Consider the following 24,968-nt stretch of genomic DNA (forward strand, 5'->3'; position numbering starts at 1 on the left):
TTAATAACGCTAGATCAATGATATCACTGAAAAACATTTAAACTCATGTCAGCTCATATTTACCGAATACGATTGTAGAGTTTTCTAGATGGCCGCGTGGCTCCGTCTAAGACCCAAACCTGTAACGAGTCGTGTGTATTATATTACTCCCTCTAACCATAACTGTATTAATTTGCATTTTTAAATATTGCATTAATATTCTCCAGTAACTCTTTCAGTGAAGATGGTTGTCCTGATTGCTAACGAACAGATATTTTTCAATTTTTGATTTAATTCTCTGCTTTAACCTTGATTCCACACTCACGGAGTTTTGTGACTCTGGCAGTCTGACTAAATTTTCAAGATATATTCAAGATGGCCGTCGAAATATCAGCTGTATGAAGTCAGTAGATTACGCGAAGTTCCGGTCCGCGAAATGTCTATCTATCAAAAAAGAAAAGGTGAAAAAGGAATTTTAGTTGTTTTTTTTATATAATTTACACATCTTTCCATGCATTGTTTCTTTATCTACAATACCCGCCCATTTAATGAAAAAAGGGAATATAATTGTAAGAAAAGTAAATCGAAGAAAATTAAACGAGGAAACTTCGAAAGCTTGACTCCTACATACACAGCCTCCTACATACAGGTATTTCATTTGGCTGACTTAAACCACTTGCGTACTATAAACTGATCTCATTCCTGTTCGAAACACTTTGAGATAAATCCATTACTTTCAGTATTATAGCTGTAATCTGTCTTGTTACCTAGATGTAATTTGTGTAAATGAAGAAAACAACTTTCTCTTTTATCTATAGAATTGAATTTATCAAATCGTTCATACAGGGAATACAAAAAATCCAAAATGTTTAGTTTGAAGAATTACTTGATGCTTGGTGACTGTGCCATTATACTTGGTGGATCAGAAAAACATCCCACTATCCACATCATTCATGTAATCAAATTCAGGTAGTATTTTATTATTATTTGTTATGTCACTTGTTTGTCATGAGTCATGATATGATGGTTTCTCCAAGACAAACTGCTGCTGTGAAATAGCTGGACAGAGATATATGTTACGATTTGCTGTGGTGTCTAAGCCCACCTGTTTTCCTCTTTGTTGTTTCTTAATTTCACAGCTCTTCTTTTAACTAGCTGTCAAAAGGGCAATGCCAATCTTTCCCTTGGCTTGTATTAATGAAGATCTGTTTGACATTAATATTTGAATCCTGAACCTTTATCTGCTCATTGTTTTGTTAACATCAAAGGATTTTCAATGACGGTCAGGTACTTCAATTCAGCTTTATATTTCATGTTGCTGTGTGCATTGTTTAAATGTTTTTTTTTTAATTATCGCAGAGCTAGAAGAACACGAATCTTTGTTTCTTGTGGAATGTCGATTTCGATAATGTCCTACTGATCATGAGGACAACCTTTCATAAATTTTGCTTTACATTCCAACTTTAAAAGTAAGTCTAGTTTGCTAGTTTTGTTTTGATTTTTATAATTATCTGTCCTAGGCACAGGGAATTTCCTCCTAAAACTGATTCACTTTACTTGCGTTACCTGCTTCAACTTTTCCACTGTACGGTCGAAATGACTAGATGTTGCGAAATGCTCGGCTGCTAAAATTTATGCATTTCTGTTCTTTTCTTTTCTCGTATATGTACCGGTTTTTAACTATACTTTGCGACGAAATTGCAAATAGCTGGCTGCTTACCGTTCGGCCACCGATTATACAAGAAAATCTGAGTTCAGAAAAATTAAGGACATCCTGTGTAAAAGCAGGTTGCCATTATATTGGCATGTCACTGTCGCATCTGGAATTGTAAAGGCCGGAAGTGTTTTGTACGGAAGACAAATAGAACACGGTAAGTGACTAGTACCTTAACCTCTCGATGTCGAATTGTTTTTCTTTTACGTAAATACGTCGTTAAGACCTGGGTAGCCACAGGTATTTAACTGGTCGAAGGATTTCTTCTTGTTTTTTTTTTCAAATATTCAAAACAGGCAATTTTTTTTTTACGGGAAACGAGTAAACAAACCTTTGGGGTTTCTCCAGCCGCCCCTAGTCGTCAACAAAAATATTCTTCCGGTTGGGGATTTCTTCAAGTTAGTCAAAGTAGATCACCGTCTATCGGCATTCGTTTATGGTTGTCTACATAGCGGTCGATAATGAGGCGCGTTTACGCGTGCTACTGCACTGATTTATAATTGTCATATTTAGTTTGTGTGTACAGGTGAAACAGTATATAAAGACATGGCGAGCGGACAGAAAAGACACACAACCAGCGTACTGTTTGAAGTAGCTTGACTTCTTTAGCAACATGCAGTTTTCGAAGAATATGTTTACCCAAGTGGTTTTCATTGCCACTATTACCACGATTGTCTTGATGCTCTGCGCACCGGTGGAAGTTGGTGCTAGAGCAGCGAGTTCTTTTGTCACCAGCACCATCACGGTTACTGTAACGTCAATTGATAAGGTAAAATTACTAGTTTACTTGATGTTTTTCAAATATATTCAGTAGAAATTTAATCATCTGACTGTTGCTTGATAGAAAATTTGTGGAAAGCTGGTCAACGTCACTGCTGCTTGTCGTCGGCGTCGCAATTTTGAATTCGAGAGGCCTGAAATCCTGACATTTGATGAAGACATTGACGAAGCGATCGACTTGGCCTTTAGGAATGTTTATATTCATAAACAGTTTACTCCTACCAAAACACTCGGGTATTAAAATTACAAGATTTTCATTGAAAAATGTTAATTAATTATAGGCTGAAGCAAACCTCTATCGAATGATTCAAATTCCAATCGTCTTAATGTTGTTGTACAGTATGGAAGTGACGCCGTTGGTCTATTTGCCGCCTCTGAGGTCATCTGCACGTAAACCACAGATTGCGAGCTTTCACTCTGGTATTGAATCGTCTATGCCAACTTACATGTTTGGCAGCCGAAACAAGAATCCTTACCTAGCCCCGAGTGCCTATCAACAACAAGCCGAACTACAGAAGCAACAGTTGGACCAAGAAAATCGTGTGTTTTTCTCCGCCTTGTCGCTTGCCAACTTGTTGAACAAGGTCACCGTAACATACACCACCTACACTACGAGTAATTCAAATAGAATAGCTTTAAAATCAGCGATTAAATTACAAGATTGATTTATATCAATTACAGAAACAAAAACGGAAGTCCAGAATACTGAAGCTACCTTTTTCGTAGTCGGATGCACGCCAAATCCGTTCCCTTTCAGCGTTTGCGCTGGTAAACGTTAAGAAATGGTGACTTTGGAATATCTTACTCAAAATTACAATTGATGGCCACGACACTGTTTTGGGATTTATTTTATTTTAATTTAAATGTGTTTTGTGTTAGTATTATCTAGATGATTGTTTAAGTTAATATTTAAGCTTCACATTTCAGTGGAATTTTTTTAAACATCGAAATACACATGCTTGCAGATTACTTAAAGAGCTCAAAATTAATTCCAGTACTCACTGACAGCACATGAATATTTTCACCTGCTGTACTGATTCAGTTTGGGTTTTCGAAGATAAAAACTCAGACATGTCCCGATTCTACCGAACAAAAAATAGTAAACGAATCATTATTATAATAATTTAAAAAATATAACTACCATTAAGCTAGGTTTGGCACTAGCAAAAGGGTTGATTTCGTACTGAATCAATTGTTACAAAAGGATTAATGACCTTGTGTTTCAAATACATCTTACAGGAAATTTATTTTGTCTATATTGATCATATTTTTATGTTCATTTCCACATTCGCTACAATTTAGATTAAGACCCTACTAATCATTCGCCATTAAGGAATGAAAACAAATATGGCGGCGAAATCCATTTCAATAGTTTCAAATATGAAATCAGAAAAATACTGTACCTCACATATTTTCCTTATCGAAATTTTCAGGCTAATTTTAGGGAATTATCTTTCGAAATTATTGTATTATAAAAATTTATTTAGCTTTTAATCCCTTGAACTTTGATGTCCCTGGAGCATCGGCATCAGTGCATGGAAGAAACAAAATTATTAATCGCCTAAATATCGATTATAGATCATCTTCCTCATAGACACGTGCAGTGAAGGAGGTTCTTTTTTCCCTGGCTTCCGCCGAAGAAGGTAAGTAGCTCCGCTGTGTATTAGGATTATAATAAGTTTAATTTACAACAGAATAAATTTGTAGTAATTGCGTAGTGATTGCTGGTTGTTATTAAACTCTTAGAAAACCTAGTATCGATTTGCATTTAATAGTAAAATTTTTACGATTTGAATCTGAGCATTGCAATATTCAAGAGAATACATACAGGTAGCTTTATTTGTAAGGAAACACCGACAGCTTGGCTTCATTAAGCTTTATTTCATGTTTGTTTTCCACACGATTATATTTTTCATTTCACAGCGTTACAAAATCTTCCTTTGACATTAAAATGTTAATTCTTAAGATATTTTCCAGTTATTCTGTAGCATCATCAGGGGCACCTGTTGGCATGCAGGTTAGAGTGAACAAAGGTAATGAGTGAAGATTTTCAACGAGTATTACTCTATTTGTTCTGTCTTTTCTTTGTTCTAGATTTTTATTTTGAACTAACAAAGAATGGTGTCAATGTTAACTGTTGTGTACATGTTGTGGTGAAAGGAAGTTTGCTACATAGTATTTGATGACCTTAACCAGCCATCAAATGTAAGTCAAACATCAGTGTGATAAGAGAATAGTATTACTTACATTTTCTACAGCTTTAATTATTAAATTATGCTTTGTTCTCGTTTAAAGGTTAGTGCATTTGTTCGAGTTCGGCGTGGTTTTTGCTTGTCGTTGCTGGCTGAATGAATTAGTATGTCTACTAATTCATGGCATTCTATTTCTTTTATCTAAGTATTGTAACACTTCTGAAAAGTAATGAAAGTTTTTCCAGAGGATGGATGTAGAATTATGTGCAATCCATAGTCATGAAGAAAAGTAATGCCCAGTCATAGCATTGGCAAAGCACTAGAGGTATCCTAAAAAATATATTCAGAGGCTAAACATTCTACATAACAAATAAATTCTCTTTTTAGAGTGATTCTGTATGAAATGTTGAAGGTGATGCAGCCACAATTTTATAGCAATTGGTTTAGATTAAACGCCTCTATCTCTTCAGAAATTAGGCAGGTTAAATTATATCAATTATACGTTATTTGTTATCGGTTTCTGTCGTGTAAAGCAATATTCTATAGAAATGCAATGTCAATTGCAAATGTGTTCCTAGCTAGCCAAGTTCATGTAAAACTTGTTCTGAATTTACCGGCATTTTAATGTTCCAAGCCTTTACCGATTGAGGTATTACAGCAATAGGATGAGTAAGGTTAAACCTATTTGGCTTTTTTATTCGACTAAATGCTTCCCATTGCGTTAACTTCAGAGTTAATTTCATAGCGTCTTTTTGAAATGGCTGTCGTAGTTTGAATAACTTGTACAAATATGTTGCATCCAATATCCTGTATTGTTCAGTGCATTAGTTTAATAGTTAACTGATATTTCCAGGAAGTTAAGAAGAAGAAAGTGAGAGCTATTAGTTCTTATTTTGCTCTTTAGAATGCAAAATTAAAAATATGCTTTGTCAACAGGACATCAACCAGTTCTACCTTTTATCTTCATGTGGGACATGAAGACGTGGGACGATGTGCATCGGAATTGCGACTCAAGTGTTGGATTGTCCAGCAAGTGACACAGCAGTTATCAATAGCCTTGAGGCAGCCATAGGCGGGAATTGAAATGTAAGTTGCAAAATATTCTTTGAGTTACAAGAAAGTTGTCTTGAAAGGACAGTGTTCTTAGGATGAAAAGATTGCATACCTCGGGCTGTTTCATTTTCAAAAGTCCGTGGTGAAAAGAAACAGCGAATTTCAAGCTGTAGACAAAGTTCACTACGTTTTGTATACTACTCTTCAAGCAAACATAGATGCACTGCCCATTTTTAGTGCAGTGTATCAGCGTTGCTTGATAAGAGGTGGTGATTTTCAAACAAGCGTTTTAGTCGAGCTGTGGCTTCTGATCAAATATGAAGCTCTTTATCCACTTTAGTTTAACTTTTCTTGTTTTAGTATTCCACTGCCATGCAGATGAGCAACCCCTGGTGAACATTCCATCGTTAGGTAGTCTACGTGGATCGCAGATGATATCGGCATCAGGCAGGAAATTTAATGCCTTTAGAGGCATTCCATACGCCCAACCGCCTGTTGGAGATTTACGTTTTAGGGTAGGTAATTAAAATTATGTACATAAATATTTTCGGTTAGTCGTTCGGTTTTTGCGGTAAATTGCAAAAACTATCTTCAGGGTCGATGTGCTGAACAGTATCTGGTTGACCTGTGGACTTGTTTGCTTATCTGTCCAAAGCAAAGTTCTTTAAAAACCATACATCATTTGTGTTGTGCTCAAGTCTATTGCACTGATTGTATGTTTGTACATTTAAAATTTCAACATTTTTGTCTACATAACTAAGATAAATAGGTGAACTTAAGTGTTAAATGCAGGCTGAGCCTTCGGTTGTTTAATTACTTTTAATTGTAATTGCTTTAAAATTGATGTTGACAAGATAAAATTATTTTTTATAGGATCCAATTCCTGCGAAACCATGGACAGCAATTCTGCTGGATGCCACTAAGGAAGGTCCAGCCTGTATACAAGCCGATCTTACCACAAAAGCCTTAGCAGGTCAAGAAGACTGCCTTGTATTGAATGTCTACACCAGAAGCGTAATTTTGAATGTTAAATCAGAAATTCTATCGAAAGTTAAGTTTCTATTACAGGTGGGTTCCAGCAACAATCTTTTACCGGTTATGGTGTGGATACATGGCGGAGGCTTTACCACTGGCAGTGGAAATGCTGAAAGCGATTTGTATGGCCCTGATTACATCCTTGATCGAGATATTGTCTTTGTGACCATGAACTATCGCCTAGCTGCTTTTGGTACAATATGAAATTTTAATTTCTCTAATTATTTTTAATTGCCTTGTTGATAATTCGTTCAGGTTTTTTGAGCACGGAGGATGAAGAAGCTCCGGGAAATTATGGACTCCTCGACCAGTCAATGGCTCTCAGGTATGTAGTGTATTTTAGTAGGTGCCAGCCAACTGATCAAACCGGTTATTTATCACATGTAGATGGGTTCGAGATCATATCCGCAATTTTGGAGGTGATGCTGATTCGATTACCATTTTTGGGGAAAGTGCCGGCGGTGCCAGCGTGGAATACCAAGTCCTATCGCCACACTCTAAAGGTAATGTCCTATTGACACGCGTTTTCTTTTCAATAATTAATTCTGTCTGTCAAATTGGATGTGTGCAGGACTGTTCCATCGCGCTATTGCGCAGTCGGGCTCGACTAGGTGCCCTTGGGCGATGCAGAAAAGCATGGGAGAATATACTCGCATTCTGGCCAAAGACGTTAACTGTCCGACGTCCAGTTCCAAGGAATTGCTTCAGTGCTTGAGGACCAAGGATGTCAAAGACATTATGGACTCGAAGCTTAAAATGGGTTTACCTGTGGTTTGTACGGATAACAATTTAAAGAGTGATGCATCTTTTAATTTTTGATTTTTTTGAAAAAAAGGGATTGGGCTTGTATCCGGTGGCATTTGTACCACGCGTAGACAAGGAACGAGAATTTCCGTTTCTGCCGGATACGCCAGAAAGACTAGTAGCCAATAAACAATTCAATCAAGTGCCGTTTATTGGCGGATTAACTGTAGACGAAGGCGGACTCTTCGCTGCAAGTAAATTCTAGTCTTTTCTTAAATGGTTTTCTGTAGGAATTGAATTGATGTTAATGTTTTCTAGGTTTGGCAACGGTGGATGGCCTTGCCATGGAAGAGTTCAAAAAAGATCCCGTCAAGAATGTGCTTTATGCTCTAGCCATGGAGAATAAAAAAGGTGGTCTTCATATGGCTCAAAAGGTTTACGATCATTATTTTTCTAATGTCAAAACTGATGCGGACATCATTACCCAATATGGAGAGGTACGTTTTTGCCATTTTTAAGTTGCAGCAAATAGCTTAATTATGTCTTTGTGATCAATAGCTTTCATCGCATATCGAATTTTTTAAATGCGTCGATGATTCGGTTAAAGCGCTGGCCCAGCACAACCAATTTCCAGTGTTTTATTATGAATACGCTCATCGGGGCGAAAAATCCCTTGTTCAAATCTTGGACTTGCCTAAAGATTTAGATTTTGGTGAGTGGATAAAACTTGGGAATTTTGTAAAAGCATCAAATTAACCATCTTGAATGTTAAACATAGGCGTGTCACATGCTGACGAACTCTTGTTGATGTTTCCAAGTTTATTGATGCCTCGCATTAGCAATCCCAATGACCTCAAAGTATCTAAAATGCTGTTGGATCTATGGACGTCCTTTGCCAAAGATGGGTAATGTCATTTTATCTATTTTACCGTTTAGATAATAGGATTTAGTCGTGTTGAATGTATCGCAGTCGATTCTTTCCTGGTTATTTTCTCCTTGTGTATATTTCTTACGACGGATATAACTAATTTTCTTTATTTCCCACTAAACGATTGATGTGCAATGTGCAGGATACCGCAAAGTGAGGACGTTGTTGATAAATGGCTTCCCACTACCCACGAGCAGGAACGTTACCTTCGAATCGAGGCCAACAACCCAAAGCTCATCAACAATTCAATGCCATTTCAATCGAAACTCGCCTTTTGGAAAACTCTGCTGACCACTGGAAAAGAAGAGCTCTAGAACGTGTTATTCACAAAACTGTGGTTATTTAGTTTCAATCATTTTAAATCAGTTGATAGTATTACAGAAAAAATTCGTTTAGGAGTGGATTCCACAATTTAATAACCCGCATTTTCGTTTTTAGTTAAAACAACCTGTTATTGAATTGCAGCCTGTTTATCAGTGTTCTCTATGCGTAGTTGAAACATTGTTTTGAAACGGTGATGTAACGAAGCGCTTCTAGGTCTAAAGTCCCACTTTTATATCACGTAGAAAACAACGCTTGAAAGAAATAGTCTTATCGTTGTTTTAAAACTAAAGTTGTATGGGGGTTCGATTTTTATAGCAACAGTTGGTGTCGTCTGTGAAGGGCGTGTTTTAATTCCATTCAAATTTTGAAAAGACGAGGTTGAAGATGCAATTGGCGTACGTCTTTGCCTTCGTTTTGCTTTCTTTTGTGAGTTCGGATTTAGTGGAGCCGATCGTGAATGTGCCAACATTGGGGCGTCTCCGTGGATCGCGGCTGTCGTCTGCGTCTGGCCGAACGATTGAAGCTTTCAGAGCCATCCCCTACGCCCAGCCACCTGTTGGAGACCTTCGTTTCAAAGTATAAAGCTTAAGAAAAAAAAAATTATTATTTTCAATTTTATACGTGTTCAATAGGATCCTCTTCCAGCAAAAGATTGGCAAGGCTCTATACTTGATGCTACTAGAGAAGCACCTAAATGCGTTCAATTCAATTCCATTGTGCAAGGTGGAGTCGTTCTTGGACAAGAGGATTGTCTTTATCTGAACGTTTACGTGCCTCAAGTAATATTTTTAATTTAATTTTAGTAATTCGACTTGTTTAATGTTATTCGATCTGTAATAGCTGAATGGAATCAACGATCCCCTGCCAGTCATGGTTTGGATACATGGTGGAGCTTTCTATATGGGAAGTGGAAATGGTGTAACGGACATGTTTGGACCTAATTATCTTCTCGATCGCGATGTCGTCTTGGTCACTTTGAATTATCGTTTGGGACCTCTTGGTATTCTTTAAATGATTTCTATACTTATATTAAATCATTAATAGTTTGATTGTAGGTTTTCTTAGCACTGAAGATGCCGAAGCTCCTGGAAATTATGGATTGCTTGATCAATCATTGGCACTCAGGTGTTTCTCCTTCGTAGTAGCTTTGAATTCATTTTAATTATTCGTTTCAAGTATCGTGTAATTATGAGTTCGCTAATAATTGCTGCATTGTTTGAAGGTGGGTGCGAAATTACATTGCCCATTTTGGTGGCAATGCAGACCTGATTACCATATTTGGTGAGAGTGCAGGAGGTGCTAGTGTGAATTTTCATGTACTATCGCCTTATTCAAAAGGTAACGTTACCGTATTCTAAAGTTAGTTGGTACATAGTTTATAACGTATTTGTTACAGGTCTTTTTCATCGAGCCATAATTCAATCCGGAACATCGACATGCCCGTGGGCGTTGAATCCCAAAATTGGAGAATATACCAAGTTCCTTGCCAATCATTTGAACTGCTCGTCGGATAGTTCACGTGAATTGTTGACCTGTTTGAGGACTAGGAAAGCGGAAGATATTGCCGGAATTAGAAAGCACTTCACCATTGGATTAGTTAATATTTCTTGTCTTAAAAATAGCGGTGTACATTTCATACTAAAATTTCTGTACTTTTTTTTTTTTTTTTTTATTTACAGGGTTTTGGAATGTTCCCTTTGGCTTTTGTACCCCGGATAGACGTCGAAAGAAATTTGCCTTTCCTTCCAGCCTATCCAGAAGAACTTGTTGCCGAGAGAAAATTTAATCAAGTACCGTTGATTTTGGGTGTTACGAAAAACGAAGGAGCTCTCGTTAGTGCATGTAATATTTAGCAGTAAAAGTTTTCCATCAACTCCCATTATTAATTCGTTAATTTTGATGATGCAGCTTATTATGTGAATGGCGACAAACACATGGACGAATTCAAAGCCGATCCCATTGGCACGATCCGCTACATGATTCAAATGGAAAACGAACCCCGTGGTCTAGAAATGGCTCACATGGTTCATGATCATCTGTTTACTCTTCAAAAGCCATACGAAGACCAAAAACAACAAGTAGAAATGGTGAGTTCTATTTTTACGTGCAAACAGTCCGTATTACTTTTGTGTCCATTCATCACATTTTCATACGGAATCCTTTTGTTATTCGATAGATCGCGTCGGATTATGGACTTTTTAAGTGTACTGATGATTCAGTCACCTTATTCAGCAGGTTTAATAGTCAACCCACTTATTATTATTTCTACACACATCGGGGTCAATTTTCGTTTCCCCAAATAGTCGGAGTTCCACCTGAAATCGATCTGGGTAAACAATAATACATATCTAACAGTTGATTTTAATTTAATCGTGCACTTGAATTAGGTGTTTGTCACGCCGATGAGCTTTTTCTATTGTTCACCCCGGGATACTTCCCGAGGTTGAGTGTTCCAGCAGATCTAAAAGTATCCGCAACGCTGATCGATTTATGGACATCGTTTGCTAAAAACGGGTAAGTGCATTTGCATCATCCAATGAACATTTGAAAGTTCTTGGATATCGCGTGTGTCGTCTAGTCGGCTTGTGCACCGAGTTTTAACATAAATACAATACATTTGCAGAGCTCCTGAGAGTAGCCATGTAGATGTTTGGCTTCCAGTTGAGCAAGGAGTAATACGTTACCTTGATATTAACGAGAGATCTACCTTTGTCAACGATAAAATGCCTTTTGAACCAAGGCTTGCCTTTTGGAACAAGGTGAAAGCTGCAAATCGTATCGTCACCAAGGATGAATTGTGAACAAACTGTACCGTAAGTAAACGTTGATTGAACTACAGTATTTTAAGAAAAATAATCTTGATTTTTTGTTTTAAATTATAGTTAAACGCCGTTGCTTGCTATTAGGCGATGATAATGAGATATGTAACTAAATGGCAAATTATTTAGAGGAAGAGTGTAGCTGATCTCCAGTCGTACTGTTTCAAATTCCCATCTTATTGTGAATATCTTACAGATTTACGCAATTGGTCTTGCTTAATGTAATGATATAAATATCCTTTGAAAACAAAGATTTAAGAAACAGATGGTTTTAATCCAATGTTGAAATGATTGGCAGAGATGTTTATTGCAAAGAAGGGGAACGGTTGGAAAGGGTTTGCACAAAGCATGGAACTTCTACGTATCCATCAAAACTAAGCAACTACAAAATGTTACCATTAATTGTTTTTATTTTTCTCGAAATTCAAGGTTTGTTGCAGGCATTGCAAGATTTCTGGCAGTTGGTAACCAAGAACTCCTGATTGCATTGGCCCATGTTTGCAAATTGAACGCAGATTGGAGTGTTGTCGACGCACCGTACTGATAACCGTCATTCAATATTTACAAATGTAATTGAGAAGGCTGAGGTAAGCATTGTAATCGTGTGATACCGTCTGTGTCAGTGCAAAGTCCACAGGTTTTTCTGCAAAAGGCTGTCATCAAATCAACACTGTGGTTGCAGAAACCGTCACCAGCCCACACGACACATCCACCCATTGCATCGACACATTCAGGACCTGTAACACATAGACCATTTTCTCAAAGGTAAATCCATTTTGTTTTATTTAAGGGAAAATGGTTGAATTTTACCGATTGGCTCTTTGGACGTTGTAGTCTCGGTGGGGGGCATTCCAGTTGTCGTGACAGTAGTTGTTCCGTTAGTTACAGTTGTTACCTCGGATGTGGTGGGCCTAGCTGTTGTCGTCCTTTGAATAATTGGGGTAGTTGTCCTTTGAGTGGTTGGGGTAATAGTTCTAGCCGTAGTTGTTACTTCTTCAGAGCGGCATTGATACATGATGTTCAGTTTTGCAATATCGTTCTGTAAGTGGATTTTCTAATTAACTCGTTCCTTTTTTTTTCGATTGGAGATGGAAGTTTAGCATTACCTGGCTGAAGCCCTGAGTGTTACCGAGGTTGCTGCCTGTTTTTGAGTAAATGGTTGGGATTTTGCGATCCTTGGCAAAAGCGAATTGATCGTAGTGCATGACAGAACCTATTGAATTAGGAAATGATTATATGACTTTAATCTTTAATTCTTAAAATTTAACCTGTGTCGTAACGGGTTCCCAACAGTTCAATTTCGTTAGGTCCGAGTTGGTCAAAGTTTCGTTGCATACCTGATTATCAAAAAGAAATTGTTACGTTAATAAAATAGTTTCTAACTAGGATAATTACCGTCTTGGATGTTGGCCCAATTGATGACGACATAGTCATCTCTGTCGGTACGTGCTTGTTCGTGATAGAAGCCGGCTGCGTGCATCAGCTCGTGAATGATGAGACCAACGTGGACGCATCCTTGATCCAACGACACTGTTTGAGCACCTCCCGTTCGACCTACGTTGCTGTTACATCTGGAATATTATACAATCAAACGTATAATTATTTCTACTAGAACTATTAATGTGTTGTTAATTATCTATGCGTTTTTTCAGTACCCGGATCCTGTTGTTTTGAAAACAATGTAGTCCGGCTGAATTGTCCTAGGAACGAATCGAATGCAAGTCTTGTTGTGGTATTCCATCAGAGCCCTGGCTATGACACTACGCTCCTCCATTGCTAAGTATTTGTGGTTGAAAATCAGTGAAAAATACTAAATAGATTGAAATGGAATTCTTACTGAAAGGAGTTCCTATGATGTAGGGAATAACGGCGTTCGGCCAGCGATAATTGCGACCTACGATTGCGTTGCGTAGCTCTTGAATTGATTGAACACCAGAGATATCGCCTTCGAATAAATTAGCTGCGTGACGTGGTGCCACCCAATCCAGTGGGGTATTGACATGAATATCATCTTTTATTTACAAGTTGATGTACAAGAAAATCTAATTATTTTAGGTTGTTTAGGAAAGCTTTGGATAAAACCCACCGATTGTGAAAGCGTTTTGGAAATCCTCAGCCGTCAGATGAATGCCATTCTAAAACGTAACAGCTACATTGATTTTGTGTTTTTAAAAGTTAGACGTGATGATTTGAATAACCTCATTGGTGGGTTGATAATTTGGATGTGAAGGATGGTTAAAGATCGTTGTTTCTGGAGTATCATTGTCTAATGGTTTGCTCGTATTGCCGTAGAGGTTGGGATCGGAAGTGGTCAGACAAGTAGAGAAATGTAAGCTGATTAAAATATAAATGGAGAATGTGCTGGATGACATGTTTCCTATTAACTGGGACAGACAGATGTATAAGTTCAAATGAACAATGTTTAAGCGAATGGAATACCTGTAAGAAATGGTGATTGTGTGACACGATGTAGAATGTTGTCTGTTGGAGTAATTTTCGTTTTCGGTCTTATATAGGTCTGGGCATCTGTTGACGGAAGATACGTCCCCAATAATTTGTTGTTCGATGGAAGAACGGAGTAAACAACAAGTGTTCCGGCAGCAAATATGGATGGGACGATGAAAACAACATTGCGCTGGTCATGGATTGTCATACAGAAAGGTATTATTGACGCGTAAACGAATTTTCTGTTGACAGACATGAAACATCTGTTAATAGGTTAACAAAATTATTATCATTGGGATTAGGAATGTTGGGAAAGGTTTGTTTTCACATAGGGGGAATATTAAGAATTTTAAAAATGGATATCAGTTTTACTGATACTTTTAAACTAAAATTATCAATATTTCATACGATAGATTCTATAACTCGTATTTGTAGCTCAAAAAATGTAGTTGATTTTAAGGTTTTTCTGTTAGCCGAAATCCCCTGGGTTTGGGTAGCTGGCATTTTTTTTTTCTCATCTCTGCTATTCTTTAATCAATTAACAAACGAATGCTGCGTGCGCACTGAGAAAATGAGCTAAAAGTGCGTTAAGGTATTTTGACATTTATTTAGATTTTTTTTTTACTTTGGATTGACCCATTAATTTTTTAAAAATTGAAACGAAGTGGAAATAAGGTTAAGCCCTGAGAGCCACTTTCATACTGGTGGATATTGGCGCCACAGGTGTAAAGTATTACTTTGTATCTTATTTTTTTAAACAAAATTGCTATATTACGGTGGTCTAAGGTAATCAGGGTCCATCACCGTTTGGAAAAGGATGAATTGTGCGGCCTTGTTAAATAGACCAAGTTGTTAAATTTCTAGCAGTTGTACGGCCTGGTTAATAGAATAGACGTTTTTGCCTCTGTTGCAGACGCTTTTCATTATTATGGTACGTGAGCACTGAACAGTGCTCCCGTGCTTGAGGCATTGTGATTTTGGCGCTTATCAATCTCTTCGTTTACAAATTATGATTTCGTTCATGTGAACTTTTGCGCCTTCTCATTTTAGTTTGATTTTCATTTCGTTTTTGTTTGCTTAACGATTTCATAATTTGACTAGAGACGTGTGGGCCCTTAGTTCACAATCGACGCAATTTGGTTCATCAGATGACTGTTGGTAAGATAACTTTGTATGCATGGTGCATTGCTCACTAATTCATTAATGATATTTTTTTTTCAAACATAGGATATCCCATTCTAAATCAATTGTCTTCTGTGAATGGGTGCCAGTAAGCTAGATCGTGTTTATAGAAATTTAGTGCTATCCAAGTTTTTTGTCAGAGGATGGGGAAATCCTGAGAACATCAAAAGGTAAATTTCGCAACATACTTCGTTTTAAGAACAATAATGTAATTAATGTTCTCTGCTTAGGCTTTTCGAGTTCCGTAAAATTGTATCAGATAGAGAAAAATGCCAAACTTTAGTTGATTCCCAGCATAAAGTTATTATAGATAAGGTAATTTAAAAAATTTTAATCTGACTTTCTGAGGTCTAAAGCGTTAATTTTTCTCAGGAAGAAGACCACAAGCATTACAAAATCTTAAATGGCCACTTTCAGAGTCCATTTGCATATCATCTCCCTGGCTTGGTAAGTACAAACAGTTTTACTGTTTGTGGTTTAATAATATGCATCCATTTCCTTGTTCCGGGCTGTAATGTAGGTGCCTGTGGAATCAGAAACTGCCCATTTCCAAGTACTGCTACCCAAACAGTGGAATTGGAGTAGTGGCCTTCAACCAATGGTAGTGCAGCTTGCAGGAACAGGTGATCATGTAAGTTGTGAATAGTTATGTTCACAAGTTGATCATTAATTCTTATGTGTGTTCCAAAGTTCTTTTGGCGTCGACGGATGTTAATGGGAAAGCCGCTCATGAATGAGTGGAACATTGGCTCAATTATTTTGGAAAATCCTTTTTATGGACTACGCAAACCCAAAGAGCAAAAGTAATAGCTTAACACGGGTATAGTCCAAAGCTGTTACTTCACAAGGCTCTTCTCTTAATTGATGCGTAGACTTTCGTGTTTGCACAACGTCTCTGATATTTTCGTGATGGGTGGTTGCCTTATTCTCGAGTCGCTCGTCTTGTTTCATTGGTGCGAACGCAACGGGCTCGGTCCTCTCGGAGTCACCGGCGTGTCGATGGGCGGCCACGTACGTAATTTTCTTTTCTAAAAGTATGTTTACTACTGCAGTAATTAATAAGATGTACTTCAACTTTAGATGGCTTCATTAGCAGCTTCCAGCTGGCCAAAACCAGTTGTTTTAGTTCCTTGCCTGTCCTGGTCAACAGCGTCTTCTGTCTTTACACGTGGCGTCATGAGCGGAGCGATTGATTGGTCTCTACTAGAGTCCCAGTATTATTCTAACCACATTTACAACGAAATCCTTGATATGGTTCTTCAATCTCCTCCCAATGGCGTAATATTTTTGTATGTGCAAGTAATCTATTTATCTTATTATTCATTTATTTGTCTCGTTTTAGGATTGCGCCTTTGATGCAGGTAAACAGTTTGCTCAAAATTACTCACGTCACATGGGAGCAAAGCTTGGTGCTCATTTCATTCCTCCTACCAACGATCAGCGTTTGACCAAAGCCGTTGAAGAAACATTCAATTTCAAATTGTCGGGGTTGTCTGGCATTGCCCTTTCGGAATCCTGGAAACGCCTGGGCAATGTCACAGCGTCCACTCCACTACGACAGATGCTTCAACCGTTTTTGTAATTTTTTAATGTGCACGTGGAAGTTTTAGTCATTTAACATTAACGTATTGTTAAATAGGAATGAACGAGTGAAGGGGATGGAGAATGCGAAAGCTCGCCAACAGGCCATGGAATTTATGCGTGGCATCATGGACGAATTCACGCACATAGCAAATTACTCACGGCCGGTTGATAGTTCGTGTATCGTTATTGTGACTGCCAATGACGATGCGTACGTTCCTCGAGAAGGATGTACTGACCTGAGACAATTATGGCCCAATTCGGAAATTAGATATGTACCGACTGGACATGTTGCAGCCTACGTCCTACATCATGAAATATTCCGCCGGGCCGTCAAGGATGCCTTTGACAAAATCATTGCCAAACATTATACCTGAACGCGATTAATCTTAGTTCGTAAATTTGAACATAGATGGCGTACATTTTCTGAAAGAAATTTTGCGTGGTGCACGGGACAGTTGAGGTCTTTTTGTTTAAATTTTTTGGATTGATCGAACATCAGGTTACTTTTCAGTGGTTTTCTGGAGTAACGTGTACGGAGATTGGTTAGACGGAAAATATAAAAAAAAAAAAAATTCGAGAAAACAATCTAAAATGAATATGATGGTAGTAACATTATGCTAGCTTAATTCCTTCCATCCGATGTCCCAGGTGTAAGAAAAAGGTGAGTTGTTTTTTAAAATGTGGTATTTTTTAACGTCATTGCTAAATTGCTTTGTTTATTCATCATTAATGCACAGATCCAATAGCTAAAAGAGAAGAATGAAAAATTTCTGCAAGCAGCCCGTAAATCATTTCTGCGAACACTGTTTGACATTTGAAACCCAGATGCTAGCTCCGTACGCATTGTGTCAACAGCATCGACGTTAAATCATAGGTAACTATTATATTTTTAAAAATATGTATACTAAGCTGGTTAAGCCTCGACTGTGGCAATGCAACACATTGTCTGAATTGCTCATAGCAGTCGATGCCTAAACGTTTCGGTAAATTGCGGAATAATATCTGGGAATTACCCGTGTGCCTCAGCTGTGTTTTTATTAGCTTCTGTTACTGAGGTTTATTTTGAAAATATTAAATCTGTCATAGTAGTTTGGAGGCATTTGATTTGGTTAAGTTTGAAGAAGTATTTGGATTTGTTTGGCTCTTCTGATGATATAACCAAAATCCTCGATAGTATAGTGGTCAGTATCCCCGCCTGTCACGCGGGAGACCGGGGTTCAATTCCCCGTCGGGGAGGTTAATTTTTTGCCTTCAATTTTTTGTTTATTAGATATTAAACTCTTAGCAAAACTATAAATAATACAATCATAGATAATATTTTCTCTTTAACGTTAGTTCAAAATAAGGTTTCCCCTAGTAGTTTGCAAAGATTTCTATTTAGTTACACATTGACAGCGAACAAATACCATAGCTTGGCTCTTGCACTTTCAACAGTGCACTTTTCGATCAACGTTGGAAGCACTTGGCGTAACTATTTAGGTAATATAGTTTTGGTTGTATGTAGTGTTTGTTTTATTATTCCAGTTGATTTCAGCTTAATATATTTTGTTATGGAGCTCTAATTTCTTATCTCACATTGGTTGAATCAGGACAATTGAATCATTATCAATATGCTTTACTTCTGTCTGCTGTTGTACAAAGGGTCAACGAGGATTAATAACAGACCTGGCCTAGGCTGCCGACAAATGTACACGAAACTTACATAAGATACAACTGTTTAAACCGATTTAAACGTTCTAGATCGATGGTAAGTTTTATCAGTTTCATATTTTTTCAAACATTGGGCAGACGGGAGTGCGACCCTCGATCTACAAAATCAGCAGTACATTTCTTATGTAGATTATATAAGTTAGATGTATGTTACACTGGCGATTTTTGTCAAGCGATGCAGTGTGTAATTTAAATTTTCTTTCACAGTCAAGATTCAGCCTTTGCTGTGCACACATCGTGAACCATGTTGCTGCATTTGTTGTTGGTGGCCAACATAGGCTGGTTAGTCCTTGTTGCTGGCCAAAATGAAATCCCAACAGTACCCTGTTACGGCTCTGATTGCTTGGTAACCGAACTAACAACGGAAATGAGTAAGGAATAAGTTATTTGTTTTCAGCATGTTCCATTTTATTTGTTTGAGTGGTGTCGTTTCCATTTGGCAAATAAGTATATTAGCGCTTATTTATTTATGTTGCCTGTGATGCGTAGCCACTTCGCCGACAACAGAAAGTACCACGACGCCCACCACCACACCTCGTCCAGCTGGCATTCAACGAACGGTGGTAGTTATCTATAAGGTAACCGAACTTGGACAAGACATGTTTATCCAAGGTGGAGTTAATAAAGAAACTGTTCGACCAAGTTGCGCCACTGACGTTAGCGCCGAAACTTCGCAATGCTCCATTTCCATTAATGTGGGTAACTCAAAAATTAAATATGGCAACAAAATTGTTTTACATCGTTTATTCCGGTTTCGCACGTCAACCGTAATGCTGTTTGACAGGCAACTGCTTTGGGCACTGGAACACACTGGGCGAAATACGACGCGTGGAGAGTAGGCGACACCAAATTGGACTGGTTTGGAGTTCAGCCAGGCCAGGGAATTTACCAAACTTACGTCGCCTACGGTACACCATTGGCCTGGACAACCAACGTACCTGGTACAAATGGATATCAACAACTAAATACGTAATCGTAAAAAATACTCCTATAACAAAAACCCTCGTTGTTGGGGGATGTACTTCCTTAATAAAACGATCGATGTTTAAGCTTTACGTTTTTCTCAATTTAGATGGGGACCTAATAATTGGATGGTGGATTTTCAGATGAATTGTGATGAGACAGAAAACGGATGGTTCGATGTCCATGCATACCTCACTCTTTATGGCAAGTCTTTTTATTGTACAAGTCGCAGTCGTTTGAGAATAATGTTGGCATTCATCCACAGGAACTGGGTATGAGCCGGACATCCAACAATCAGTGTGCAGTGGCACAGGAAGTGATGTGGCTCCACCATACATCAGTAACAAAAATCACGTAGCCTGCTGTGGTTACATCAACAGATTCAATTTCGGAACTGGTGGTTGTGAGATTAACGGATTCCCATAATTCTGTAACCTTAAATGTCTACATATTTCATTATGTGGACTTGCATTGTTTTTTGGTGTCATTGACATAATAGAGCCTGGCAATACCGATGTGCTCTTAAATGATAGAAACGTGACCTTTGATTTTCTTTACACAACCTGTAGGAATCTATTGTTACGAACAACTGATAAGCAGAGATTGGATGAGATGAATTGTCAAGGTAACAGAACAACTATGAAATAGATGAATTAAAAAACCAATAGTAGGCAGATAAAATTAAAATAACTGGTGATCAAACGAACGAAAAGAGCAATAAGAAAACAACTTTTAGAAATCTTTAAATGTCTCGGCGTGCAAGTTATCGGCTCTCGCCTTGAACAGATCTCGATCTTCTTCGTTCGACTGAAAGTGTCGCGTATCACCGGCTCCTTTGACTTTAGGGATCAATGGTGCAGGAACCTATCCCAAATGTAGCCAAACATTACGTATTGTATAACCAACACGACAGTCCTTTTCTCGTTGGACTTGTGGATACAAAATGTAAACAACTAAAATAAATAATCATGTTACTCTTTTTTGATAGATGGCGAGCCAATCGGTCGTTTGAAACCAGCGATGGTTTTTAATGTCACCAACGCCATTTTTCAGGTTGCCCAGTCGTTTGGTAAGATCGGCTTGAAGTAAACCACGAACGAGATCCTTCACTTCTGAGCTAAATACTTTCGGATACTGGATCTGCAATGACAATGGTAATTATTTGATTTTTTGGGGATTCTTATCAATGGACTAGCAATTAGATTCGCATAGCTGTGGCTAAACATGTAGAATAAATTACCTTGCCGGCCACAATTTTTTCGTAGAGCTGAATGGGTTGGTCGGCCATAAAGGGCGCTTGTCCAGCCACCATTTCGAAAATCAAGATACCCAGAGCCCACCAATCGACGGCTCTATTGTATCCCTATGTGATACGTTAGTAAAAGTAGTTTTAGTTGACTTCAATTTAAAAAGTTATCTCCTCGAAAAGTAGGTGTTATGTAGTATACTTTAACGAGAATGATTTCGGGAGCTAAATATTCCGGTGTCCCACACATGGTCCACGTCCGCCTATCTGCAATTTTCTTGGTGAATCCGAAATCTGTAACCTATTTCATCAGGTTAGGGAATTAGTCAAAACAATAAATGCTCTTCAAATTATAATACCAAGACTTGAAACAAAACACGTACTTTCGCATATCCAGCTGTGTCTATCATAATATTTTCTGGTTTCAAATCGCGATAAATCAGCCCTAGATGATGCAGATACTCAAAAGCCAAAACGATCTGAGTGGCATAAAAACGAGCGTGAGGCTCTCTGTCAAAATTTGCCAAGACAAAAAGTGTCACATGTTAAACGAGAACTGGGCCATAAAGGATAATGGAGGTTTTTACTTGAATCTTCCTAATTTACGCAAATGGGTAAACATGTCACCTCCAGGTACGTATTCGAGAACCATATATAAATTAGAATTGTCCTACAGCCAAATTAAAATCAGTTAATAGTCCCCGTTAATTGCAGAATTTGTATTACCTTAAAATAGAATTCCAATTTGACGATGAACGGGAAATTAATGGCAGCCAATACTTTTTTCTCATCTAGCGTGTGTTCCACCTGTTTCTTTTTCACGACCTATCCAATCGGCCCAAACGTCTTGTTCAAACTATCTTATGTCATACTTGTGATTCTTTTGACAGCATACCTTTTGCTTCTCGAGCACTTTCATGGCGTAAAATTGTTTGTTTAACTTGTTCTGGACAAGTATGACGCGACCAAAATTGCCAGAGGCTAATGTACGTGTGCGGAAAAAATCGTACAATCCAATTCCATCCTTGAATGAAACTAGAATTTAAAAGAATGGAATTCATTACATTTCAAAGTACATTACTTGGTCCGGTGGATAACGCCATCTGTGTTCAAACATTTCTTTCGCCTGCCGCAAGTACTCTTCATCTTCAAAGAAACAATTATTAGGATTTCTCATCAAATAAAAACTTGGAATCGGCTTTTCAACGTACAACTGGTTGAGCCATTATAATGGATTAGAGTTCCACTTTTCAAGGTTGGTCTATCGTCAGATATTTTGGGCTTACGTGCCGACTCTTGCCCCAAATCCTGTTAATGATGGTCGGAGTAATTTTTATTTGAGGGGCTTTAATTGGTGTAGGATTAAAATATTTACAGCCGTCAATAGGTTGGGCGTAGAGAGGGCCGTTCTAAATGTTGGCTGTGTGATCGTCCCAAAAATTTCCAAATCGAGTTTACTTTGTTTCTTGTCCGTCGTGTTTGCAACGATGACTTGATTGCTGCCATACGTGTTATTGCGGTTGATTGTTTGAGAGGATTCCGCAGCTGGGGCCGAAATGTTAATCTTGTAGTTTGTTGGTTGAAGATAAGGGTTCGTTTCATGACGCCGATTGTCTGTTGAAACTGTCTGCGGTGGATTCTCTTCCTGTTTGTTTTCCTTGTTTTTATTCTTGGATTTGTTTTCATTAGCAGGTTGTTTCATGGCTGATTTTATCGCAGTTTCGTTGACTGCTGTCGCCTTGAAACCGACGCCAACGATGACCCCTTCAATTTAAAGATTTGCAAATTGAATTGAAAAGACGTGATTTGCAAATTGTTTTTACCTGAATCCTCCTTTGCATCTTTCTTTTTGCCCAGAAATCCAAAAAAAGGCATGATGAACACTTGTCGGCCAGCAGTCGATACTTAAGCACTGGACACGTTGTTTGAGGAAAAAAAAGGTGGGCCAAATGTTAAGTCACGACTGAAGAAAAATCAGTGAGGGCAACGACAATACATCGTCAGATCTCGACGCTGTTCAGCCAACGCCAAGTCAACGCCGTCTACATTATTTTCTTCTCGTTTTTTTTCTTTTATCAAAAGGGTGTACCAATCTAAGATAAGAGACTAAGCAGATATGTTTTTTGGTGAGCTTCGTATACGCCATGATGTACCGTACAACACGTGGTAGTTTAATGGACGGCTGCTGCTAAATTGAGTTGCTAAAACGTGGGACTGCCACACTACGCAATCCAAAGACTGGAATGTTTTGTGGAATTTAAGACCTCAATGAGAATAAACAACATGACATTTAGTAGTCGGTCGTAAAAGGTAAAAATTAAGGTGTGTGACATTTTACGTCACAACAGATAAGAAAACAATGAAAAGGTGAAAACTTTGTTATGGCAGGTGTTTGCTTATGCAAGAGTTTCACTTCCTTCGATTTACATAATTTTTCTTTCTTTTAAAGGTCACACCAGTTGCACCATTGTTATTTATCGGTTCAATTGATGTGTGTTGACGTCGAAAGTTTAAGAGTTCAAATTCCATTGTTCACCTAGACATCGTCGTTCAGATGTGTCAAATGTCTCCAGGCGTCAACAATCATCGAATTTGTGTCAACCCACGTCAGTTTTTTGTTTTAGTTGCTTTACAAATCTTGCGTCGCATAAGTAAAGAAAGAAAACGTATCTCAAGTAAGAGATAAGAAGATTGTCCCAAAAATGTTTGCCATAAATTAATCGTCTGAGTGCATGCACAAACGTCTGTATTTTTCATGGGCTAGTAGTACTAAAACTAAACAGCAGATGGCCACGAGGTACAATGTCAATTAAACAGTTGAGCCAATCGGACCGATTTTAATGTTGCCGAAACTTGTGTAAGGATTGGGATTTTGATAAATTGGGCATGGGCCGTTAGGTTCGTTGTCCATCCAAGTCATGCTGTTTGGATCGCTGGGACTGCCCCACATGGACATGGACAAGACCATGCCTTTTCTCATACCCTGCGACATGCCGTACGATACGCCTCCTTGGCTGTTTGACTGCCCAAAATGGTTGCAGTAACCATCGGAAAGTCCGTTGTAACCATCAAAGGTCGGTTGCTGAATCGTGCGTCCGTTCTGGATGTAGAAACGTTGAATCTCTTTGAGATCGCCATTGTCAGTTCCATCGACGGTGACGAATCGAGTGACGACGGTAAACTTTTGCGTGCTGTCCAACTGGTAGCCGGAGCCGCGACCGTAAAATGTTTTGGCGCCTCGGGCATAAGTATTAAAAGCGCAGCCGTAAGGATCGCATTGGCCATTGAGGCAAGGATGAGTCGTGTAGACATTGGCCAAACTATTGGCTTCCCAAATGTCCAGCTCGTCGCAAGAAGGACGTCCAGGCTCAGCTGGTTGGGCATCGCAATAGCCTGTGCCGTACATGGCTCCAGTGTAACCGGAACTGGCCTGGCCACCATCGCTTTCCATCGTGATGAAATAGAGGGCCGAATTCATGCCACAGCCTGTCGCAGTCACGTCCACCTCGAAAGACAGTTCCTTATTGAGCAGATAAAACATTCGATACCTGCAAGAGATAGGTATTTAATTATATCGATTATTAAAACGTGTGTTTGTACGATACCGATTGGAATTCGGGCCGGTGGTGAGAAAAGTTCTTGCTCCGTTCGAGGGCCAATTGGCCAACGTCATTTGATTGCCATCGAATTTAATTCCCCATCCAGACTCATATTCGGCTTGGCTAGGATTCTGTGTGTCAAAAATGAAACAATAAGATTTGAATCACTGTCGAATTAGAAATACAAATTACTAGGTAGCAGTTGTAGGGATCTCCGCAGCCAGTCCAACGGTAATCGAGAACGACCCCAGTGTTCTCTTGTTGACAGTTGCCGGGGCCGTAACAGACCTGGATGCCCATACTGGCCTGACGCGACTCTGTTGCTGCCGCAACGGCCATGAGGCCGGCGAGAAACACTAGTCTGATCATGTTGAATACCGTTGCAAGTCTGAACTTTTTCGGACCAATTTATGTGGCATTTTATCATGTGTTGTTTTCACTTTATCTTGGTCATGTCCACGTGCTCAGAACGTTCTCCTGTTACCAAAACTAGGAAAGTAACTTCAGTATAACAGGTGATATAACAATAAAATGATAGTCAATATTGATTTGCACTACTGGACGATCGTCGATATCTGGCGGGAATTAAAATACAATGTTTGTTGTGGTCTTGGGAAAAACGTTGGGCCAAAAGTCGACTACTGAACTATGCCGTTGACTTTATTTATCAC

General features: G+C 38.5%; 8 protein-coding genes and 1 non-coding gene across 9 annotated transcripts; 6 read left to right on the forward strand and 3 right to left on the reverse strand.

Annotated features, from left to right (window-relative positions):
- The first annotated feature begins 2,246 nt into the window (after window positions 1-2,246).
- Window positions 2,247-3,309, forward strand: LOC130702966 (uncharacterized). The gene is made up of 4 exons (XM_057524598.2): window positions 2,247-2,462; window positions 2,538-2,707; window positions 2,814-3,088; window positions 3,155-3,309. Exons 1-4 carry the CDS (start codon window positions 2,307-2,309, stop codon window positions 3,250-3,252), a joined length of 699 nt encoding a protein of 232 aa, XP_057380581.1. The 5' UTR covers window positions 2,247-2,306; the 3' UTR covers window positions 3,253-3,309.
- Window positions 3,310-5,641: 2,332 nt separating this feature from the next.
- LOC130702960 (carboxylic ester hydrolase-like) lies at window positions 5,642-8,870 on the forward strand. Its single transcript, XM_057524589.2, has 12 exons — window positions 5,642-5,751; window positions 6,079-6,233; window positions 6,592-6,732; window positions 6,787-6,946; window positions 7,009-7,078; window positions 7,141-7,256; window positions 7,325-7,524; window positions 7,589-7,751; window positions 7,816-7,994; window positions 8,056-8,209; window positions 8,276-8,402; window positions 8,568-8,870. The coding sequence occupies exons 2-12, from the start codon at window positions 6,150-6,152 to the stop codon at window positions 8,737-8,739; spliced, it is 1,566 nt and encodes a 521-aa protein (XP_057380572.1). The 5' UTR covers window positions 5,642-5,751; window positions 6,079-6,149; the 3' UTR covers window positions 8,740-8,870.
- Window positions 8,871-9,062: 192 nt separating this feature from the next.
- LOC130702959 (venom carboxylesterase-6-like) lies at window positions 9,063-11,785 on the forward strand. The gene is made up of 12 exons (XM_057524587.2): window positions 9,063-9,325; window positions 9,382-9,528; window positions 9,590-9,749; window positions 9,805-9,874; window positions 9,972-10,087; window positions 10,146-10,345; window positions 10,429-10,591; window positions 10,658-10,836; window positions 10,926-11,079; window positions 11,137-11,263; window positions 11,373-11,562; window positions 11,632-11,785. The coding sequence occupies exons 1-11, from the start codon at window positions 9,134-9,136 to the stop codon at window positions 11,548-11,550; spliced, it is 1,686 nt and encodes a 561-aa protein (XP_057380570.1). The 5' UTR covers window positions 9,063-9,133; the 3' UTR covers window positions 11,551-11,562; window positions 11,632-11,785.
- A 207-nt stretch (window positions 11,786-11,992) lies between these two features.
- Window positions 11,993-13,940, reverse strand: LOC130702815 (zinc metalloproteinase nas-4-like). Its single transcript, XM_057524428.1, has 10 exons — window positions 13,767-13,940; window positions 13,655-13,703; window positions 13,406-13,579; window positions 13,224-13,344; window positions 12,964-13,139; window positions 12,837-12,905; window positions 12,675-12,781; window positions 12,379-12,607; window positions 12,180-12,305; window positions 11,993-12,108 (listed from the first exon to the last, which is right to left on the reverse strand). Exons 1-10 carry the CDS (start codon window positions 13,938-13,940, stop codon window positions 11,993-11,995), a joined length of 1,341 nt encoding a protein of 446 aa, XP_057380411.1.
- Window positions 13,941-15,005: 1,065 nt separating this feature from the next.
- On the forward strand, window positions 15,006-17,313 carry LOC130702967 (protein ABHD18-like). The gene is made up of 10 exons (XM_057524599.2): window positions 15,006-15,171; window positions 15,241-15,365; window positions 15,426-15,510; window positions 15,568-15,642; window positions 15,716-15,826; window positions 15,886-15,998; window positions 16,068-16,206; window positions 16,276-16,473; window positions 16,538-16,773; window positions 16,835-17,313. Exons 2-10 carry the CDS (start codon window positions 15,274-15,276, stop codon window positions 17,151-17,153), a joined length of 1,368 nt encoding a protein of 455 aa, XP_057380582.1. The 5' UTR covers window positions 15,006-15,171; window positions 15,241-15,273; the 3' UTR covers window positions 17,154-17,313.
- A 630-nt stretch (window positions 17,314-17,943) lies between these two features.
- On the forward strand, window positions 17,944-18,015 carry Trnad-guc (transfer RNA aspartic acid (anticodon GUC)). Its single transcript has one exon. It is a non-coding gene; the product is annotated as a tRNA-Asp (tRNA).
- Window positions 18,016-18,696: 681 nt separating this feature from the next.
- On the forward strand, window positions 18,697-19,925 carry LOC130702965 (alpha-amylase-like). The gene is made up of 5 exons (XM_057524597.2): window positions 18,697-18,860; window positions 18,979-19,184; window positions 19,274-19,458; window positions 19,562-19,656; window positions 19,718-19,925. The coding sequence occupies exons 1-5, from the start codon at window positions 18,734-18,736 to the stop codon at window positions 19,876-19,878; spliced, it is 774 nt and encodes a 257-aa protein (XP_057380580.1). The 5' UTR covers window positions 18,697-18,733; the 3' UTR covers window positions 19,879-19,925.
- A 70-nt stretch (window positions 19,926-19,995) lies between these two features.
- On the reverse strand, window positions 19,996-22,729 carry LOC130702962 (cAMP-dependent protein kinase catalytic subunit beta-like). Its single transcript, XM_057524592.2, has 12 exons — window positions 22,522-22,729; window positions 22,074-22,462; window positions 21,910-22,006; window positions 21,780-21,844; window positions 21,594-21,722; window positions 21,425-21,523; window positions 21,286-21,368; window positions 21,082-21,208; window positions 20,901-20,999; window positions 20,693-20,815; window positions 20,428-20,592; window positions 19,996-20,316 (listed from the first exon to the last, which is right to left on the reverse strand). The coding sequence occupies exons 1-12, from the start codon at window positions 22,571-22,573 to the stop codon at window positions 20,185-20,187; spliced, it is 1,560 nt and encodes a 519-aa protein (XP_057380575.1). The 5' UTR covers window positions 22,574-22,729; the 3' UTR covers window positions 19,996-20,184.
- Window positions 22,730-23,427: 698 nt separating this feature from the next.
- Window positions 23,428-24,706, reverse strand: LOC130702964 (uncharacterized). The gene is made up of 3 exons (XM_057524596.2): window positions 24,490-24,706; window positions 24,304-24,428; window positions 23,428-24,246 (listed from the first exon to the last, which is right to left on the reverse strand). Exons 1-3 carry the CDS (start codon window positions 24,664-24,666, stop codon window positions 23,508-23,510), a joined length of 1,041 nt encoding a protein of 346 aa, XP_057380579.1. The 5' UTR covers window positions 24,667-24,706; the 3' UTR covers window positions 23,428-23,507.
- Window positions 24,707-24,968: the final 262 nt, after the last annotated feature.

This window comes from Daphnia carinata, chromosome 5 (genome assembly GCF_022539665.2).
Source record: "Daphnia carinata strain CSIRO-1 chromosome 5, CSIRO_AGI_Dcar_HiC_V3, whole genome shotgun sequence".
Classification (NCBI taxonomy): domain Eukaryota; kingdom Metazoa; phylum Arthropoda; class Branchiopoda; order Diplostraca; family Daphniidae; genus Daphnia; species Daphnia carinata.

Excerpts from the sequence above, each read along its gene's own strand:
- LOC130702966 (XM_057524598.2), top strand. The coding sequence starts at position 2,307 with ATGCAGTTTTCGAAGAATATGTTTACCCAAGTGGTTTTCATTGCCACT. Across the intron at positions 2,708-2,813 it reads ACTCCTACCAAAACACTCGG|TATGGAAGTGACGCCGTTGG; the intron begins GTATTAAAATTA and ends GTTGTTGTACAG. Across the intron at positions 3,089-3,154 it reads ATACACCACCTACACTACGA|AAACAAAAACGGAAGTCCAG; the intron begins GTAATTCAAATA and ends TATCAATTACAG.
- LOC130702960 (XM_057524589.2), top strand. The coding sequence starts at position 6,150 with ATGATATCGGCATCAGGCAGGAAATTTAATGCCTTTAGAGGCATTCCA. Across the intron at positions 7,257-7,324 it reads CCTATCGCCACACTCTAAAG|GACTGTTCCATCGCGCTATT; the intron begins GTAATGTCCTAT and ends GGATGTGTGCAG. Across the intron at positions 7,995-8,055 it reads TCATTACCCAATATGGAGAG|CTTTCATCGCATATCGAATT; the intron begins GTACGTTTTTGC and ends TGTGATCAATAG.
- LOC130702959 (XM_057524587.2), top strand. The coding sequence starts at position 9,134 with ATGCAATTGGCGTACGTCTTTGCCTTCGTTTTGCTTTCTTTTGTGAGT. Across the intron at positions 10,088-10,145 it reads ACTATCGCCTTATTCAAAAG|GTCTTTTTCATCGAGCCATA; the intron begins GTAACGTTACCG and ends TATTTGTTACAG. Across the intron at positions 11,264-11,372 it reads ACATCGTTTGCTAAAAACGG|AGCTCCTGAGAGTAGCCATG; the intron begins GTAAGTGCATTT and ends ATACATTTGCAG.
- LOC130702815 (XM_057524428.1), bottom strand. The coding sequence starts at position 13,940 with ATGTCATCCAGCACATTCTCCATTTATATTTTAATCAGCTTACATTTC. Across the intron at positions 12,906-12,963 it reads TTGGGCCAACATCCAAGACG|GTATGCAACGAAACTTTGAC; the intron begins GTAATTATCCTA and ends TTTGATAATCAG. Across the intron at positions 12,782-12,836 it reads GGGAACCCGTTACGACACAG|GTTCTGTCATGCACTACGAT; the intron begins GTTAAATTTTAA and ends CTAATTCAATAG.
- LOC130702967 (XM_057524599.2), top strand. The coding sequence starts at position 15,274 with ATGGGTGCCAGTAAGCTAGATCGTGTTTATAGAAATTTAGTGCTATCC. Across the intron at positions 15,827-15,885 it reads TTGCAGGAACAGGTGATCAT|TTCTTTTGGCGTCGACGGAT; the intron begins GTAAGTTGTGAA and ends TGTGTTCCAAAG. Across the intron at positions 16,774-16,834 it reads CAGATGCTTCAACCGTTTTT|GAATGAACGAGTGAAGGGGA; the intron begins GTAATTTTTTAA and ends ATTGTTAAATAG.
- LOC130702965 (XM_057524597.2), top strand. The coding sequence starts at position 18,734 with ATGTTGCTGCATTTGTTGTTGGTGGCCAACATAGGCTGGTTAGTCCTT. Across the intron at positions 19,185-19,273 it reads AATGCTCCATTTCCATTAAT|GCAACTGCTTTGGGCACTGG; the intron begins GTGGGTAACTCA and ends GCTGTTTGACAG. Across the intron at positions 19,657-19,717 it reads TGCATACCTCACTCTTTATG|GAACTGGGTATGAGCCGGAC; the intron begins GCAAGTCTTTTT and ends ATTCATCCACAG.
- LOC130702962 (XM_057524592.2), bottom strand. The coding sequence starts at position 22,573 with ATGCCTTTTTTTGGATTTCTGGGCAAAAAGAAAGATGCAAAGGAGGAT. Across the intron at positions 21,845-21,909 it reads TTATAATGGCTCAACCAGTT|ATGAAGAGTACTTGCGGCAG; the intron begins GTACGTTGAAAA and ends GTTTCTTTGAAG. Across the intron at positions 21,000-21,081 it reads ACACAGCTGGATATGCGAAA|GTTACAGATTTCGGATTCAC; the intron begins GTACGTGTTTTG and ends CTGATGAAATAG.
- LOC130702964 (XM_057524596.2), bottom strand. The coding sequence starts at position 24,666 with ATGATCAGACTAGTGTTTCTCGCCGGCCTCATGGCCGTTGCGGCAGCA. Across the intron at positions 24,429-24,489 it reads ATCCCTACAACTGCTACCTA|AATCCTAGCCAAGCCGAATA; the intron begins GTAATTTGTATT and ends TTTGACACACAG. Across the intron at positions 24,247-24,303 it reads ACCGGCCCGAATTCCAATCG|GTATCGAATGTTTTATCTGC; the intron begins GTATCGTACAAA and ends TATCTCTTGCAG.